The sequence below is a fragment of the Antechinus flavipes genome, chromosome 2, assembly GCF_016432865.1.
Source record: "Antechinus flavipes isolate AdamAnt ecotype Samford, QLD, Australia chromosome 2, AdamAnt_v2, whole genome shotgun sequence".
Taxonomy (NCBI): Eukaryota; Metazoa; Chordata; class Mammalia; order Dasyuromorphia; family Dasyuridae; genus Antechinus; species Antechinus flavipes.
The window spans coordinates 59,937,283-59,952,995 of NC_067399.1; the positions used below are offsets into that span (position 1 = coordinate 59,937,283).

Sequence of the window (15,713 nt, forward strand, 5' to 3'; positions counted from 1 at the left end):
ACTGAATTGGAAGCCACTTGAAAACCCAGAAGAGATCCCCGGAGGATGTTCACACTAGGCACGTGATTTCCCAAACTCTTGGCCCCTGTCTCTAAAATAAGTGGTAACCTGTGGTCTCATGTTGACAGAAAGAGCAGACCCGTTCCTACAAAATGCATTCTGTTCCCCAGATAAATTTCCTTGGGCTAGCATCCAGGTCCAATTTGGATCACAGTGAATTACTGATAAATGAGAAAAACTTACTTAGCTATTACTGGAATGGAGACGGCTTCAGCAATGGCTTTGATAATATCACAGTGGACAGGATGTTGAGGTCTCTCTTCCTTCTTCCTTTACAACAAAAGAAGGGAGAGAAAACACTGAAGTTAACATAACACACCCAAAACTTTCTCTGGGTTGTCAGGTAACACAACCATGTTTTTCCTGGAGAGCTTGACCCCTGATGAAAGCAGAAGGCACCTTGGGAAGTGGAGGGTGCTTCTGTGCAAACGCTCCTGCTGGCAGTCCCAGATTCCCCAACACAGCATCAACATGGGGCAAGAGTAAAGGCACCCTGGTGGTAGGGGAGAGAACAAGATGGGCGTGACTCATATCTCTGGACAGAAGCTATAAAAAATAAAGCTCTGGAATTACTCTCTGAGGAGCTGGGGAGAAAGGACCTTAGAACATTCTATCTCATTGTATTGGTTCTATATCAAGATCACTTTGGACCCATTAATCTTTTCAACCTTGGAGGTTGAATAAAGATGGCACAATGGCCAAATATTGGGTCTCCTGGTCTGTGGGACACAAACAGACCACTAGTCAGAACATTCACATACTTCCCAAGTTGCTTTCAATTTACATTTCTCATAAATATAACTCCCGTTGCATAAATCTAGCTTTGAAGGCCAAATGGGATCCTATTTAAGTTGATAAGGAGCAATGGTAAGTAATTTGAAAAACTACACTTTATGCTTGGATCCCAGATCTCAGCAGGAAGGGCTTTCTCTCATTTCAGATTTTCCAATAACAATTTTTCTGTCTCTCTTTTGCACTGGTTCTCCTCATAACCTTGAGCCCTACATTACGTTTATCTCCATGACATTTCACTATAGCAGAATGTAAGAATTAGGCTTATGTCATTTTCCACCACTACATTCCCACCAAATGTTTCCTGAATTGAGTTGAATGACTAGAAGCCCAGGATTAAAAATACCAGAAATATGAGGTGTGGAGAGAAGAAAAATCAATTTCTGTCTGACTAGCTAGAAAGCCAAACAGGTAGCACAGAAAATAAAGGTTATCTTTTCAAAAAAAGAAAGAAGGGAGAGAAAAAGAGAGAAAGGAAAGAAGGAGGAAGAAATAAAGGGAGGAAAGAAAGGAATGAGAGAAAGAAAAGGAAGGAGAGAGAAAACAAGGGAAGGAGCAGGGAGAGATGAAAGGAGGAAGGAAGGAAGAAATATTCTGGGAGAAATGAAAACGAGCCTAGAGATTAGGAGGAATAAAAATCATTCAAGAGGTATCTTGCAAAGGGACTTTAAAGATAATAATCTTCAAATACATTAAGAGAACAATGGCAGCTAGAGAAATTCCAGGGACCACTTAATCAAAGTATGTATTCAAGATGCATGTTAATAGAGAGGGACGAGAAGATTTCCCTCACCCCCAAACAATTTTTTGATATAAAGTCTGAGCTACTACAACAAAGGGTGAAGAAACAGGATGGTCTAGAGCTAACCAACAAATGAGATAGAGATAAATCAATGAGATAAAAATAGAGATGGTACAGAAGAGCACCCATGAGAGTTCTGAAAGAATTTGAGAATGTCTGTGAAAATGTTCTTCACGATGTGTAGCCTGCCTCAAATAGGTACTGTGCTGGACTGTCCACTTCAACTTCATCAACATAAAACTTTGAGGGAGGGGCAGCTAGATGGCACAGTGGATACAGCACCAGCCCTGAAGTCAGGAGGCCCTGAGTTCAAATCTGTCCTCAGGCACTTAACACTTCCTACCTGTGTGACCCTGGGCAAGTCACTTAACCCCAACTGCCTCAGCAAAAATCAAATAAATAAATAAATAAAAACTTTGAGGGGTAATCCAAGAATTCTGTGTCTGTGAATCTGAGAGTATATGGTTCCAAGAACTTCACTGATGCTACAGGTGTTATGTACAGAGCATCATATACCACAAGGTAATTCTAGATTTCAATAGAAAAGCAGGAAAACTGATATTTTGTAGCAAGCACAGTCTCTCAATAAACTGAAACTTAAGTCATTTTTCCGTTCTATTCCAATTATGGCAAAACAATGACATTGCAGCTTAAGTGAAATTACTGCACTCTACCTGCATAAAAAAATCATTATGTCATTTCCCAAATCTACCAAAGGGACATAAGGCTGTGTGTCAATGGGACAGGTTCACACAGTTACAAAAGAAAAGTGACCCTGTAGCTGGTTACCTGCTTAATACCAGTGGACCTGCTCAGAGAACATGAGTAGGAGACTGGGAAACATGGGAGAGGGCAAGGAAGTCTGGGTGTAAGTCCTAGTGCTAACATTTAAGTGCTGAATGACCTTGGACACCTTGCAGACTATTTAAAGCTTCAGTTTGATGTCATGTAAAATAGGGACAGTGATAACTGCATTATACACCCAGCATCCTTAGGAGGAAAGCATTTTATGAACTCCAAAGTGGCCCTACAGTGAGTGTTCTGCTCTGATTAGACCCCATGGAGGCCATTACTAAACTAAACAGAGATTAAGGGACTGGTAAACATACCATCAAAAAGGCTGACAGAAGAAAGGATGCATGTTTAGCCTGAAGAAAAGAAGACTCAAAGCAGACAAGACCATAATTTTAATGTATTTAATAGGTTACTACTTCATCCTATAAAGAAGGTATTCAATGTTTTTTTTGCTTAGCCCCAAATAACAAAACCAGGAATAATAGTGCTGCTTATAGGAGATTTAAAATATTTAGAAAAACCTACCTAACAGTTGGATTTATACCCAAATAAGTTGCTTCAAGAAATGGAGGTATCTCCATTATTAGCAATCATAAAGCAAAAGCACAATGACTCCTTGTCAAGTCCCTGACGGATGGGGGATGGGGAAAAGGATTCTAGTTCAGGTAGATGGACTGCACTAGATATTCTTAGAGATCCCTTTTAACAATGCAATTTTATGGAAGTGATGAATACTGAGAAGTATGGAAAGACCTCTATGAATTGATGCAGTGAAGGAAGAAGACCCAAGAAAACAAAAAACAACAGAAAGTATGTCATACCGAAGATCTCTAGTAAATTTAGCAAAATCATCAAGGTCAGGCAGGACTCCAATGGAGAGAGAAGAGAAGATACCCCCTCCTATCTGGGGATTACACAGGGATTTCAGAATTTTTTAATGAATTGATCAATTGTGCTGACTTTTCTGTCCTCTCTAAAAAAATGCTATCTGTTACATGGCATGGTTCTCTGAGAGGGACAGGGGGAGACTCTAGGGTGAAAAAAATATCAATAAAAATTTACACTCCTAGTCCTTGAGGGTGTTTCCAATTCACACAGTTTAGTGTATGATCTCAATTAGTCCAAGAATGCCCAGAGGATGAAGGTAAAGAACATGTGATTCAGAGTGAGAAATACAATTCAAGATCAACTACTGTAAGATATGAATTTGTTCTGAGAAGAGGAAAAAAAAAATCAGTATCAATTATTCTCTCATGAGTTTAGAATGCTTCATGTGTCAATACATGTACACACACACACACACACACACCCCTTTTATCTATGAATCTTGATCTTCCAGTTATTTTCTCCCTCCTCAATCACTGTTATCTATGTCAATGCCTGCAGTAACCCCCCCAGTATCTCTGAGGACAGGGACTATTTCTTATTGATATCCCTAGAGCAGAGTCTAACGTGATACCTTGACCAAAGCAGGCACTAAGAGATGGCTATCTGTGGGGCAGGTATTCCTTTGCCTGGGGGGCTGTGTGGGTGATCCTCAGGGCTTATCCTCAATGGCTCATACCCTCCCAGCTGGATACAAAGAGCACAGAAAATACTGATCACAGCCCTTACCAAAGTCCATGTAAACCATCAGAGATGCTAATGAAGAAAAGGCTGGAGGAGCCTGAGACAAGGGTTTCTTTAAAGGAGTAAGAGTTTTTGAGTGCAAGCTACACCCAAAGAAAGAACACTGGGAGATGAATATAAACTGCTTGCCTTTTTGTTTTTCTTCCCGGATTAGTTATACCTTCTGAATTCAATTCTCCCTGTGCAACAAGAAAACTGTTCAGTTCTGCACACGTATATTGTATCCAGGATATACTGTAACCTATTCAACATGTAAAGGATTGCTTGCCATCTGGGGGAGGGGGTGGAAGGAGGGAGAGGAAAAATCGGAACAGAAGTGAATGCAAGGGATAATGTTGTAAAAAATTACCCTGCATGAGTTCTATCAATAAAAAGTTATTAAAAAAAAAAAGAGTTTTTGAGTGCAAGCTTTAGTGCTTTAAGGATTCACAATTTTCTGATGTGAATGATGTAAAGCTTTGTGAAGCCCCTTTTGTCTTGAGTAGCCTGGATATTTCATCAGCTTAGAGCTAATCTTTCTCCCCTTGGCAATTTTGGTAGGAGGAGCGAGTTATGGTGGGGAAAGTGTCTGACTTATAGGCAGATGGCCTGGGTTCAAATTTTGCCTTTGACAAACCATACATGCTTTCCATCTGCATAACCATACATGACCATTCATGGGCTCAATTCCTCATTTGCCCCAATGAGGAAACCCAAGTGTCCCTCCTGCAGAACCCCTGGGAGGTTCAGAAGAGACGAGCTAAGTGCTTCAGAGGCTTCCTTGTGCTCTCACTGCAGCTTGCTATAGCCAGCCATAATGTGCTAGTCTAGCCCCTGAAAACCCAAGGCCACCCATCATGAAACCCCAGGGGGCCATGAGAGTCAGAGATCCCACCCAACAGGCCCTCTAGAGCCTCATCACTCAGCTCCTAAATCTGTGGGACCCATGGGTTACCTGATGCTTTAATTCTCATAGACAAGTACTCCCAGTGAATACAAAACACTTCTGGCTGTAAGACTCGGGCTCAATTAGAGATACAACATACTCAGACATTCGATAATATAATAGCTCAGTTAGCTAAAAGTTTTAAAAAATAGCTTTCTACTACTTAGCATCTCTTGTGGCCTATTATGATCCTGGTCATTCAATTATTTGTGGTTATTAGTGAAAATGACAATAAGAAAGTTGAAGTTTCTCAATGCTTTAAGACTAACTGTAAATGATTTCTCCTTTGACACAGAGGTGAAAGCAGATGGTAATATTTGTGCCGGTTACAGATCACATTCCAGGAGTCACCCAGCTCAGAGGGCAAGTCTTTTTCAGGACTTCCCCTCTGGCTTTGGAGCTCTTTGATTATGAAGCAAAGAGCAGGGCTGCCTCATTCACCAGGAGTCAGACAAGGTGCTATACTTATGGCTGCTCCAAGATGACCTTTTTCTATACTCCCCCAGTCTCACAGAGAGGCTCCGAGGATCCTCTGCCATCCAGAAGCCAGCACAGGGGGAGCAGCCCTCCCCAGGACAGCACCACCACCCAGGGAAGAGGCAGGAAACTACAAGAGTGAGTCCAGAGGCTCGAAGGCTGAACAAGATAGTTCCTTGTTTTTTCTTGGAAAACATCCATTTTGTCTTAGCTTGGGGAAGACGACCGACTGGCGATGACCCAGAGGGGCACTGGTTGTTAAGGGATGCCCAAAGCAGACACTGAGACATGTGGTAAGTGACCATGGAGGAAAAAGGCAAAAGAAAGGCAAATGGCGAATTTGGGCCAACAGCCTTATCCACCAGAGGAGGTCCTAACGGTGTCACTGTGCTGTATTCTGTATGCGAAGCTCTCGGCCCCACGGCACCCAGGAACAAGGACAATGTAGAGAACATTCTGTACAACAGGGGACCGGAGAAGCCCTTCTGCACTATAAACTCATCTTCAGAGGAAGGCAGCCCCTGGTTTCCTTCTGTTAGGGTGTTCTGTTAAATTTGAGCCATCTCAAGATTGTGGGATCCCCAAGGACCCCACTTGTAGTAGGAGCTTTTAGGTTCTCATGAGCTTGGCTGCTCACCTGAGTGCAGATGAGAAGGCTGAATAAAAATGGAGAAACAATGTCCATGATGGTAAACAAGAAAAACTCTTCCTATCATACAACTGTGAGGAGCTGCTAAGCTCATTCAATCCTTATTAACAAGAGTTGTGAGTGTGTAAGGCTGGAGCTTTGTGCTGAGGGACGGGGGAGCTCACCTGGCCTGATGATGCAGAAGGACCTATTCCTTTCCCCTAACAAGCAGTGCAGGACAAGGAAAGGCCTTGACAACTGGAGTCAGTTCTGGGTTCAAATCCTAGCTCTGCCCCATTGGAGAAGTCTCTTCTCCCCCATGAGCCACTGAAAAGAGAATCCTTAGAAATTCCCCTTTCCCATCAGATGTACTTACCTGCCATGGACTGCAATAGCTGCCACCCCTGTCCTCTCTATCCGCTTTACAAGATTCAGTGTTTCTTCAAGCTGAGGAAGGTGATCAAGAAGGGACCAAGAAGGGACAAATTACTCCATTTTAGTGGGAACCGGATGACTGTCACCTAACCCATAAGGGATCTCAGCTCGTTCTGTCTACCTTCCCCAACCCCAACCCAATAAACGTTTATTAAGCCTTACAACAAGCCAGGCACTGAGCTACAAAGAAGCAGTAAAAGAAGCCCCTGACCTCAAGGACCTTCCATCTAATCATCTCCTCCTGCCGCCTCCCTCCTCCCCCAACTTCAATAGAGTTTGACAAGCTCTTCTGAATGTAAGGAACTGTGTTTACCGATGGAAGGATCCTAATCTTGCAGGTCACTGGTTTGCAAATTCCTTTAACAAGGGTACTCAAAATCTACAGAGAGGGGGAGAAAGACAATCTGTTAATTCCTTAGTTAAAAACAGCAAGTTGTTAAAGAAATTGTTTAAGATGTGAGAACTAGACCTGCATAACTCTCTGAGAGGGGCAGAAGGGGCATTATGGTTGGCCCTGTGTCCCCTGGACGCCTCCTCCGCGCCCTCTGCAGCCTTGGGCCTGATGTCCCTGTCTGTTTGGGTCCAGGCCCCGGCCCCCTACAGCCAGTCACCCCATCTCCGACCCTCCTGCTCATGCATGCCCCTGACATCTCACCCTGTTCGCACGCCCGGGCAGCCTTGGCAACGGACTGTACGACTTATGCTCAATCCCCATCACTGCAGCCATCATCACCATCAACACCAGTGTTTATGTAACATTTTAAGGCTTTCAAACAGAATCTCATTTGATCTGGACAACTTCCCTGTGAGGGGGTGCTATTATTAGCCCCATTTTACAAATGAGGGAACAGATTGAAAAAAGTTACGAGACTTGCTCAAAGATATGCTGCTGGTGCCCGAGGTCAAGTCTGAACCCAGGTTTTCCTGTGCTCTACCCCCTGCCATCAGCTAGCTTTCTACTGTTCTTTGGATCAAAAAAGAGATTTTGATTTTTTTTTTCCTGCTTCTAAGAAGCTAGGGGAGGGAATAGGTAGAGCACTGGGGCTTAGGGTTACAAAGACCTGAGTTTAAATCAGGCCCCACATACTGGGGAAGCCACCTAACTCCTGCCTCAGTTCCCTCATCTGTAAAATGGGGAAAATAACAGCACCTACATCACAGAATTATTGTGAGGATGAAACAAGATATCCAAAAGACATTTTGCCCAACAAATGCAAATGCATTAATATCTCCCTTGTGGTTTACACTCTCCCAGTGCTGCCCAAGGCAATGAGAGGTTGGGTGATGTATCCTGGTCACAAAAGTAGGGCTTGAGGATGGGTCTATCCACTGAACTGAACTGCCTCTCCATGAACTGTCACGATTATCTCTCTGGTAGCATAATAGCTCTGGGGGGTCTATCTCAGACTTAGATGAAATCTGAACGCCTTAAGAATAGTAATAAATGTCCAGACCAACAGTGAACTTAAGCAGGTAAGCTTTGAGATTCACCCAACTTGGCCATGTGCACAGAGAAATATATGGTGAGGAAGGGTCAGGACCTTGGCTGACATGTTGTCCAAGCTGGGAACAGATGGTAGGCTATTTATTTGAGGTAATTTCTGGAATCTGAAGAAGGTTAGCAGGAATATGATGCGGTCTAGTTTAGGGAAGTATGAATTACTCACTCACCTTCTCAATTTTGTCAGGGTCAGACAGAAGTGCTGCTCCCATTCCTCCCTTAAGAAAAAGCACATGAGAAAAGATCTATTACAACCAATACACCTACTAGCTCTCAGTATTATCTTCATTCTTGCAAAGGACCTACTTCTGAGGGACTCAAGTTATCATCAAAGGACAGCATTACTCTTCATTAATAACTCCTCTGCATTTAGAAGAAAAGCCCATGTTAGAGCTAAAAATATAGGGGCTGGGAGACAATGTGGCCGAATCCCATAGTAAGTAAGAAAAGTATTAAAAACAAAACAAATGGAAGACCTGGAGGGGTTTCAACCTGCCCAGTGTATCCCGTTGTTTCTCCCTTGCCCTCCTAAAACATCCTAAGTCTGAGGTTTTATAGGCTCTCTTCTCCTCTTTCCCAACCTGTGACATCCACTTCCAGCTCTAACTAATGGAGGCCATTAGCTTCGTGAAGCATCTAAAACTGTGAAAACCAGTGACTCACCCAGCATGCTGCCACATAATGGCAGTATGGGGGATTGGAGGGACAGAATTCAAGCAGGAATTTTTTTAAGACATGTGCCAAGAATTAATGAGTGCCCATGGGACAATTCAAAAGATTTATTTGATATAATTACTCTTTAATTTTTATATTTGAGGAAGACAGATTAAATACCAGAGGGATAATTAAACTTATAAAGACTCATTCAAGCTGAGCCTTTGATGCTGGATGTGTCCTGAGTGACCATCTGCAGCTAAGACTTGAGACTCTAACCTGGTGACAGGCAACAGGTATGAAGAGCTGGAAGATGCTCCTAAGAGTTCTCAGAAGGAACATTATCCTCAACCTAACTGACCCAGAGAGCACTTTCAAGCTTTATGTACATTATCTCAATCAAGCCTTGCAACCACCTGAGAACACTGAAGTTCCGAGCAGAAAAGCTGCCGGCCCAGAGCCACATTGCCAGGCAGTGCGAGGCAGGCTGCCCAGACTCCGAGTCCCATGCCTTCCATGAAGCTACACCAGGGGTCAGCAAACCACAGCCTGAGGGCCACATGCAGCCAGACTCTACAGCTTGGGACCTGAGGGTTTTTTTTTTTTAATATTTAATTACATTTCAAAATGTAAAAAATATTCTTGGTTTCTAAGCTGTACAAAAACAAATGACAGGCTGGATTTGGCCATCAGATTGTACTTGGTTTGTTGACCTTTGTACCTCCCAGACAAAATAAAAGATACTTAAAGCATTACACAGCCCAAAAGGTAAAACATACTTGTTAAAATAATTGAAAACAAATCTTCCTACTCCATGGAATTGGGACTATGGAACAACATATTCTGTTGAACCCAGATAGTTCAGTCACTCAGGCTGTCACATTTGAACTATCATTTCAAAGACAAAAACAGATGATATAGATGAAATAGATGTAAATGAACTCATGACTTTCAATAAAAAATAAGTATAAGGATTTATTATATATATAGAAATCACACATGTTTTATTCTACATTTCTAAAGCAAAAAGGAAATATCAGTTTACCTTAGTGGAGTATTCTTTTGGACAACCCATGTTAATGTCAATGCCAGCTACATCATTCTCTCTATGGAAAAAGAGGAACAAAGGAAAGAAATCTTTAATTCAAAGAAAGAAGAAAGCATAAGTAAGAAAAAGCAAGGGGGGCAGTCAGGCTAATCATGCACTAATAATTAGAGGCAACAGAGGGCCATCTGAGAGCTATCCTGGTATTCCTAGGAAAATAAAAGGACCCTAAGGAGCCCTGCAACCTGCCAGGGCGATCTTCTGTGAAGGATTTCCCCAAGAATGCAGAAGAAAATGGCACTGGATGGAGGGAAAGATGGGGAGGGGCTGCGGCCTGTGCTGGTGGGAGGAATGCACTAGGCACTGTCATGAGCCTCTCCAAGCAGGAGGGTGCCCAGAGATCTTCGGGTATGTCAGGGACATATATGACAACTTTACTAGGCAGTAAGGAAGCTGAGGACCTCTGCTAGTGAGCATGTGCTTGATCACAGTGAGAGAAGGAAGTCCTGGCTATTCTGCCCCAGACCTGAGATGCAGCCCTTCCTGCTGAGGTCAGACCCTCCAAAGCCACATGTGCTCCAGGACCTCAGGTGCACAATCGTGATCTGGGACATAAGCCAGGAGAGCTTCCTTTCGGGGGTGGGGGGGATGAAGAGTGGGCGCTGAAAGCCCCTCGGGCCTGGAGCTGCTGCACCTTAAGGACAGGCATGTGGGCTTTCCACTGTTCTCAATGGAAGCCATGATTATGTACTTCCTTTTCTATCCACAATTCCTCTGGTGCAGGCTGCCCCCCACAAAGGCAGACCCCAGCCGCGTTAGGAATGGAGTGCACCATCAGGAGCTGCTGTAGCTGGAAAGCCTTGTGGCCCTTATGGGGGAGGCCCCCCAGAACCTAAGGCAGCTATCGGTCTGATGATCAGCCACGCAGACCCTGCTTTCTGGGTGCTCCACAGTAAAGCTTTTATGGCTGGAGGGGCTGTTCTGGAGCCCATGCAGTAACTCACAGAGCACTTTCCCTACCACAGCCCCAAAAATTGGTGGGACAACAGGTGATTAACTGCATTATGCAAAGAGGGGAAAGTGAGGCTCCAAGGTCAAGGACAGCTCATGGGCTTTCCAGCATACAAAGGGAGAAGAAAGTAGGTGTTCCTACCTGGTGTCATGTATATCAATAGTAGATGCTCTACATGTTCAGAAAAAGGAGTTAAGTCTGCCCTGACTTAGGAAGGGATCTGCAAGCCCCACACTTGTTTACAAACAGCCCATTGGACACTGCTGTATGCGGGGCTCTTAAGACTCCCTCAAATTGGTATCTTAGAAGAGATTCATTTGAAAAGTTGGCTTGTGTAGCTCAAAAGGCAGATCAGCTACTTCAGATCCTTGCGGATGCCCCTCAGTCCCAGGGGTAGCCATGCACATGACTTTGATTTTAAAGTTCACCAGAGGGACTGAGGCATCTCTGGCCAGAAAGGGAATGGCCCACACCGGGTCAGAGCTGCGGGAGGGAAGTCTGAAATATCAATGCAGAGGTAAGGTGCCTCAGGTGCCTTGTGCTGTCAGAAAAATAAATGACAAACTGGGGGCAGAACTTACACAAGTCTGGCCACAGCAAGGGCTCGCTCTGCATCTGCAGATCCCTAGGGACACAAAATAAGACATTAATAACAGCCTGCCAAGCGTATAGTCATAATATAATCTGACTGTTCCCTTTTTCAAGGATGCTATCATTAGAGTCATTAGTTGTTATATAAATATTAATGTTTAAGGGATGAGAATATTTGAAAACCGGAGGACAGAGCTAATGCTGACCCTTTTTAAGGTTGGAAGGGCATTGATGATCTACTTGTGAAATGTTCAAATCAGAAAATAAAGAGGGAGGATTATAAACCCCAACCTGGAAGGGAGGCTACTCATCCATTCACCTTTTTCTTTAAAGCATAAGGACACTGAGACCAAAGAGATTCATTAAGGTGCCATAGTCACCCAGGGAGGAAGTGGTTAAGGCTGTGAAATGATTCCCATCTCCAGAATCCAGGGGCATTTCCTTGCATTGCGCTGCCTCCCAGAGGCAGAGATATGAGAAGAAATTCTCTCCCCCAAAACTTGTCTTTCACAAGTTGAGGGGAAAATCTGGGTATCAGTCTCTGGAAAAACCCAATTTTGGCTGTAAGAAACAGTTAGAGAAGAGAATAGTATGAAGACCCAGAAGAGAGTCATGAGGAGTATCAGGGATTAAAGAAAAATAATGCATGTTAAACAGGTGGGTTATTCCTTTTAAGTATATAAAAATTAAATTCTCAAACAGAAAAATACACCAGCTCAAATAAAATGGACTATGTGTTTATAATTCTTAGAAAAACTACAACTTGTTCCTAACAGACCACAACAGCGTCATGATATAATTAACAATGATGATGATAACAATAGATAGTATTTATACAGCACTTTAGAGCCTGCAAGTTGCTTTACATATGTTATCATAGTTGATCTATGAGAGATGGGCAATGTTTTGACTAATGAAGCACATTTTAGAAATAATAGGCTTGCTGTCAAAAGTGCAGAAGTGATGTTCAGAATGTGGATCAGCAAGAGTGTCCTAAATCGTACTGGAGAGAGGGAAGGAAACCATTGGGCTGAATTGAGTGAGGTAGTGCCTTTAGTCTCACCATCTGAAAGACGACCTTATTCTGCTCTCTTTCACAGGTACGGAAAACGACTCTCTCATTGGGTGCTACAAAGTCAATGGTATCCAGCACCTCTGTGTGGAAAGAAGAAAAAACCAAAAAGTAATGCAATCAAAGAAAAACAACAATATCAGCACTATGCCTGGAACACAGAAGGCTCTTTATAGTATTTACTTATTGACAATATTTTCTCATTGGCTATTCTTTTTTTTAATTATAGCTTTTTATTGACAAAACATATACATGGGTAATTTTTCAACATTGACCCTTGCAAAAACTTCTGTTACAACTTTTTCCCTCCTTCCCTCCACCTCCTCCCCAGATGGCAGGTAGTCCCATATATGTTAAATATGTTAAATATAATATATGTATACATATTTGTATATGTTATTTTGTTACACAAGAAAAATCAGATTTAGAAAGAAGGTAAAAATAACCTGGGAAGAAAAACAAAAATGCAAGCGGATAAAAACAGAAAGAGTGCAAATGCTACGTTATGATCCATACTCATTTCCCAGTGTTCTTTCGCTGGGGGTAGCTGGTTCTGTTCATTGAACTGATTTGAATCTGCTCATTGTTGAAGAGAGCTACGTCCATCGGAATTGATCTTGTTGTTGAAGTATATTCATTGGCTCTACTGATCAAATGAAAGCAAAGGATCATTGTGACAAGAAGAGAGTGGCTGTTTAAGTCAATGATCTTGCAGCTGGTTTCCTTATCTGTCAAATGAGGTTCGGGGAATAAATGAACTTTAAAGACTCTTCCAGATCTAAAATTAATTCTATTAAGGAAAAACATATTATTTTACATGGATCTGTAACTGCCTTTCAGATTTTATAGACAGGTAGAAGGTACAACTTTCACATACAGAAACATCTTAATGACTCAGTACCATGTGGAACTGGATTGTCTATACAAGGGAATTTACCAGATAACGCTACTGAATGTCTACACTGTGACCTCCAATCCCTAGATCCCTCACTTCTCTCCCAGGTCATCTCCCTGACATGAGACTTTTTTCTCTTCTATCTTGATGCCTTAGTGAACTGATTCAAGCTCTACTCTTTACTTGAATCCCTAGATTCTTTAGCATATGGTGATTACATCTGGCCAACCCTCAGCATTGGATTGCTCCTGCTGCCATCTGTCACCTTTACTCCTACATATGTACAGCTAAATGAAGTTAGAAACACACAATCGTTCTGAGTCCACTACAAATTTATATTACTTAATCTCAATTGAACCCTCACTGCTGCCAGCTAATCCTATTTTACCTCCCATCAATTCACTATCCTACTCCACAACAGATCTTTCGAACTTCCTCAGCTCTCTACCCATTCTCTCTGCTCAGAACTTGCCTCATAATTTATAGAAAAAATTGGGGCCATTCACTATGAACTCCCTGTTCTTCCTTCTTCCTCACTTCCTATCACTCTGGTGTCTTCAGCCATTTTTTCCTCTTTATCAAGGATAACCCTTCTATTTGAGAGATTCTATTCCATCCCATCTCCTCCACAGTGCCCCTTTTGCCATTCCTGCTCTTTCATTTATTTTCAAATTCTCCCTGTCTAATGATTCTTTTAGTGCTTACAAACTTGGTCGTGTTCCTCCATCCTGTAGATAATTATCACAAAACCTCTGTACTTGATCCATCTGCAATAACTATAAAATGGGGTGCCCCCATTTTCTCTCCTCTTCCTCTCTTCTTAATCCCCTTCCAATCTCATCCTTCTTCTGACACTGCTCTCTCCAAAGTTATGAACGATTTCCTCGCTGCTGAATCCAATGGCCTTTTCTCAGTTCTCATTCTCCTGGGCTCTTTCACCCATTCTTCCTTGACACTGGTTTTCAGGACATTTCCTTCCTCTCTGTCTGGTCCTTCTTTGTCTCCTCTATAGTTTCTCCTCCAGATTTTGCCCCCTACATGGGTCCCCCTACAGGGCTCTGTCTCAGGAGTTTTTCTCTCCTCCTTCAGTATTGATTCACTGGTGATCTCATCTGCTCCTATGGATTTCATTATTATGAGGATGCTTCTCAAATCTTCCTTTGCTTGTTCCAACCTTTCTGCTGACCTCCATTTGTGAATCTCCACGTGTCTTTTGGACATCTCAAACTGGGTGTCCAAGAGACATCTTAAACTCAATGTGTTTAAAGCAGAACTCATCATGCTTCCCCCAAGCCCTCCTTTCCTCCTCCCTTCCCTGTGGTTTGTAGAGGGCAGATATCCCCCCCCCCCCCCCCCCCCCCGGGGCAGGCTAAAAAACCTGGAGTCCTCTTGGATGCCTCATTCTCTCACACCCTGGTACTCCTGGTTGCCTGCTGATTCCCTCCCCACAGAGTCTCCATCCCCGGGGGCACCCTTTTCACTTTACCCTCTGAGCATTACAATTAGCCTGCAGCAGAGTCTCTTCCCACTTCAACTGGCCACTACCGTGCTAAGCCTAAAATAGTGGTCCAATCATAAACTCCAGGGACTCCCTAGTGCCCTTCATTACCGATCCCTCCCCTATCTTTCTACTTTTCTCATAAGATACTCCCACTACATATTCTGACTGAGTGATGTTGGGCTCTGGGCCATCTCTCAGCTCCAGGCATTTTCTAGTCCGGAATACTCTTCCTCCTCTGTTCTGGCTCCTCAGCCAAAATTTTATCTTCTGCAATAAGTCTTTTCTCAAGTCCTCTTAATTCTAGTGACTTCTTTTTGTTAATTATTTCTTATTTATCGTAGATATAGTTTGTCTGTATATAGTGTTTGCTTCTTGTCTCCCCTGTCAGATGGTAAGGTCCTTGAGGGAAGGAATTGTCTTTTGCCTCTTTTTGTGTCCCTAGTGGCACAGTGCCTGACATATTGTAGGAGTTTAATTTTTACTGATTGATAACTGAAATTTATCCCAATAGCATTAATGACAATTAGTAATAAGAATGTTATCATAATAATAATAATAATTCTATTAGAGGTAATGTGACACAGTAAATACTAGCCACTCTCTGGGACAGGGGGGTCTGGAAAGCATCTTGGATTTAGAGTCGGGGAAGGGGGGGTGAGGGAGGCCTGGGCTGGAACTTTGGCTTTGCCACTTACTGCCTGAAGGCCTTAGATCCATCTGGTACTCAGAACAGTACCTGGCCCATAGGAAGATTTGACTTCAATTCTCTGAAATTCATCTGTAAAATGAAGGGGCTGGAAAAAGCACTGCCAGCTCTAAATGTGCCTCAGGTCCATCTCTCAGCTCTATGCACTAAGCCTAGACAATATTGAGCTGAGGCAATGGAAGGAATTACCATG

At 42.9% G+C, this 15,713-nt stretch overlaps 1 protein-coding gene across 2 annotated transcripts in view; it reads right to left on the minus strand.

Annotated features, from left to right (window-relative positions):
* DUS2 (dihydrouridine synthase 2) overlaps positions 1 to 15,713 on the minus strand; it is a 65,188-nt gene that overhangs the window by 16,192 nt on the left and 33,283 nt on the right. For both annotated transcript variants that reach the window (XM_051974958.1, XM_051974957.1), the window contains 7 exons: positions 12,410 to 12,501; positions 11,337 to 11,380; positions 9,744 to 9,804; positions 8,215 to 8,262; positions 6,857 to 6,922; positions 6,485 to 6,555; positions 244 to 330 (listed from right to left, as the gene is read on the minus strand). In XM_051974958.1, the coding sequence (XP_051830918.1) occupies positions 244 to 330; positions 6,485 to 6,555; positions 6,857 to 6,922; positions 8,215 to 8,262; positions 9,744 to 9,804; positions 11,337 to 11,380; positions 12,410 to 12,501 (469 nt within the window). The remainder of the gene's footprint in view (positions 1 to 243; positions 331 to 6,484; positions 6,556 to 6,856; positions 6,923 to 8,214; positions 8,263 to 9,743; positions 9,805 to 11,336; positions 11,381 to 12,409; positions 12,502 to 15,713) is intronic.